This window comes from Merops nubicus, unplaced genomic scaffold (assembly GCF_000691845.1).
Source record: "Merops nubicus isolate BGI_N331 unplaced genomic scaffold, ASM69184v1 scaffold34552, whole genome shotgun sequence".
NCBI lineage: Eukaryota > Metazoa > Chordata > Aves > Coraciiformes > Meropidae > Merops > Merops nubicus.
Window position 1 is genome coordinate 36,444 of NW_008596178.1, and position 2,183 is coordinate 38,626.

General features: G+C 43.6%; 1 protein-coding gene across 1 annotated transcript; it reads right to left on the reverse strand.

Annotated features, from left to right (window-relative positions):
• Positions 1-1,184: 1,184 nt before the first annotated feature.
• Positions 1,185-1,895, reverse strand: CLDN14 (claudin 14). Its single transcript, XM_008936310.1, has one exon. It carries the CDS (start codon positions 1,893-1,895, stop codon positions 1,185-1,187), a length of 711 nt encoding a protein of 236 aa, XP_008934558.1.
• Positions 1,896-2,183: the final 288 nt, after the last annotated feature.

Sequence of the window (2,183 nt, forward strand, 5' to 3'; positions counted from 1 at the left end):
TTAATTTGGTTTTTAATTGTTTAAACACTGTGGAATGTTTGCATTTTGCCAAGATTTGGAAGTAAATGTGTTGGTTTTATACTCCTCCTGACAGGCACTGTTTACGGTCCGTGAGTGCAACTTCTGCTGGCACAGAGGCTGCCTGGTGCGCAGAAGCCTGGCAGAATGGAAGTTCCCCAAATGCTGCTGGAGTAGATGGAAATATTCTTACTAAATCTAATACAGCTTCAGTCAGGACCCCAGGCGAAAAACACCAGGGCTCAGCCTAAGAAGTTTGTACATTTCATTACATGGTATTTGGGGTTAGGTTTCTAGAAACTGCTTTTCTGATCTGTATAATAATGCATAGATTGTGCAGAATGCTAAATCTGCTAAAGAGCTAAAACCCTGTTCTGTGACAAATTCCGATACTTTTACTTTTTAATTCTTTAAATAAAATTTGAACAAGCAATGTCTAGTTTTATTCTATTACTGACATAAAGCCCAATTCTGGTCCACTGAGATTGTTTGTTTCTGTTATGAAGCATCATCTTGTTTCAAAAATGTGCTAAAATTTTATTTTGATAAGGTCAAAACGTTGTAGTATAATTTTAAAATATTTGCTGTAACATGCCATCAAATACACCTGTCATAATTGACATTCACATTTCAAGGAACTATTAAAAAAAAAAGTTGCATCAAAACAAAACAAGTAACTTGTCATAACAAAACATTCATGCACTACAGAAATTAGAAACTTAGCAGGCAATCACTGCTGAAAATCACTGTCTCACCATGAAGTTCTTTGTTTTAGGCAAAACGGCACCTTTTGTTGGAACACTGCTCAAACAACAGGTTGTGGCCAGTTCCGCTTTAGTGCTTGTCACAGGGCAGAAACTACAAATCACACCATTCCTTTTAACAAAACTGCCCTTGAACTGCCTGCCTGAAAAACTCTGATAGAAAGTAGGCAGGTATGTACTGTCTCTGGAGTGTTGCAGCCTCTTTTCTATTTATTTTCCAGGTTTTGCAGCAAGTAGTTTTGTGTTTGCATTCTTTCTTTCTCCAGAAAGAAAGGAAAGAAAGAAAAGAACAGTGGTAAACTTTGTATCATAACCCTCATAAATTCGACGTCATCTTAGCTTTGTTTTATGCCGTGCGCAGGAATTACGAAGCAGATGTGTCCGCAGGCAGCTCTCGGGAACTCACACATAGTCATTTAATCTGTAGCCACTACGGGAAGCAGATGTAAGGGAAGAAGCATAGTTTCCCTTGTAGACAGTTGGTGGTCTATAGGAGGGAGCAGTCCTTCTTCCGCTGCTGGGCTGCGTCTGGTGAGGTGTCTCCTCCTGGTGACACTGGCTCGACGTGCAGAGCAGAGCACCACCGAGGATGGTCAGAGATGCGGAGATGAAGCCGAGGTAGAGAGCTTGACCTATCTCATACTTCATCCCGCTGGGAAGCGTGGGGTTGTAGAAATTTGTAATGACATCATTAGTTGTCCATGAAACAGGTACCAGGCAAACGAGACCAGCCAGGATGAAAAGGATCCCCCCCGAGACCGCGAAGGAGGCTTTGGCAGGAGTCCCCTTGGCACACCGGGTGCACTTCATACCGATGACAGCAACCACGCCTGCCAGCACGGAAAGGACGCAGGAAATCACCATCATGGCACGGGCGACTTGGAGGTCACGGGGCAGCGCCAGCTGGGAGCGGTGGACTTGGCACTGGTAGATGCCGGTGCTGTGCCAGACACACTCCATCCACAGCCCTTTCATATAGGCCACAGCTGTTATAATATTGGTGCCTACATGTGCCGTCCGCCACCAGTGTGGCAGAATGGTAGCAATTAATGTCCCAATTAAGCCAAGCAGGCTTAGACAGAAGCCAAGTAACTGAACGGCCGAGCTTGCCATGTTAATGTTTGTCCTGCCTAGTTCTCCTAATAAAGCACCTCCGCTTGAATTCCTTCGGAAAACACGAGCTTTTCTTGGAAGATATGCAGCTGTTTTACTTTGACACCTTCTGCTCTCCTAATAAAAGGTAATTGAGGAAAAAAGGAGTTAATTATTACCCAAATGCATTACCTCTCCAGCCAGTAAGGCGCATTCCAAGTGCAGTTAGTGCAACAATTAGCATAGTTATCGCTGTTAATCGGACTTTTGTGGAAGTAATGGGAAAGTAAGCTTCCCTCTTCACTTATA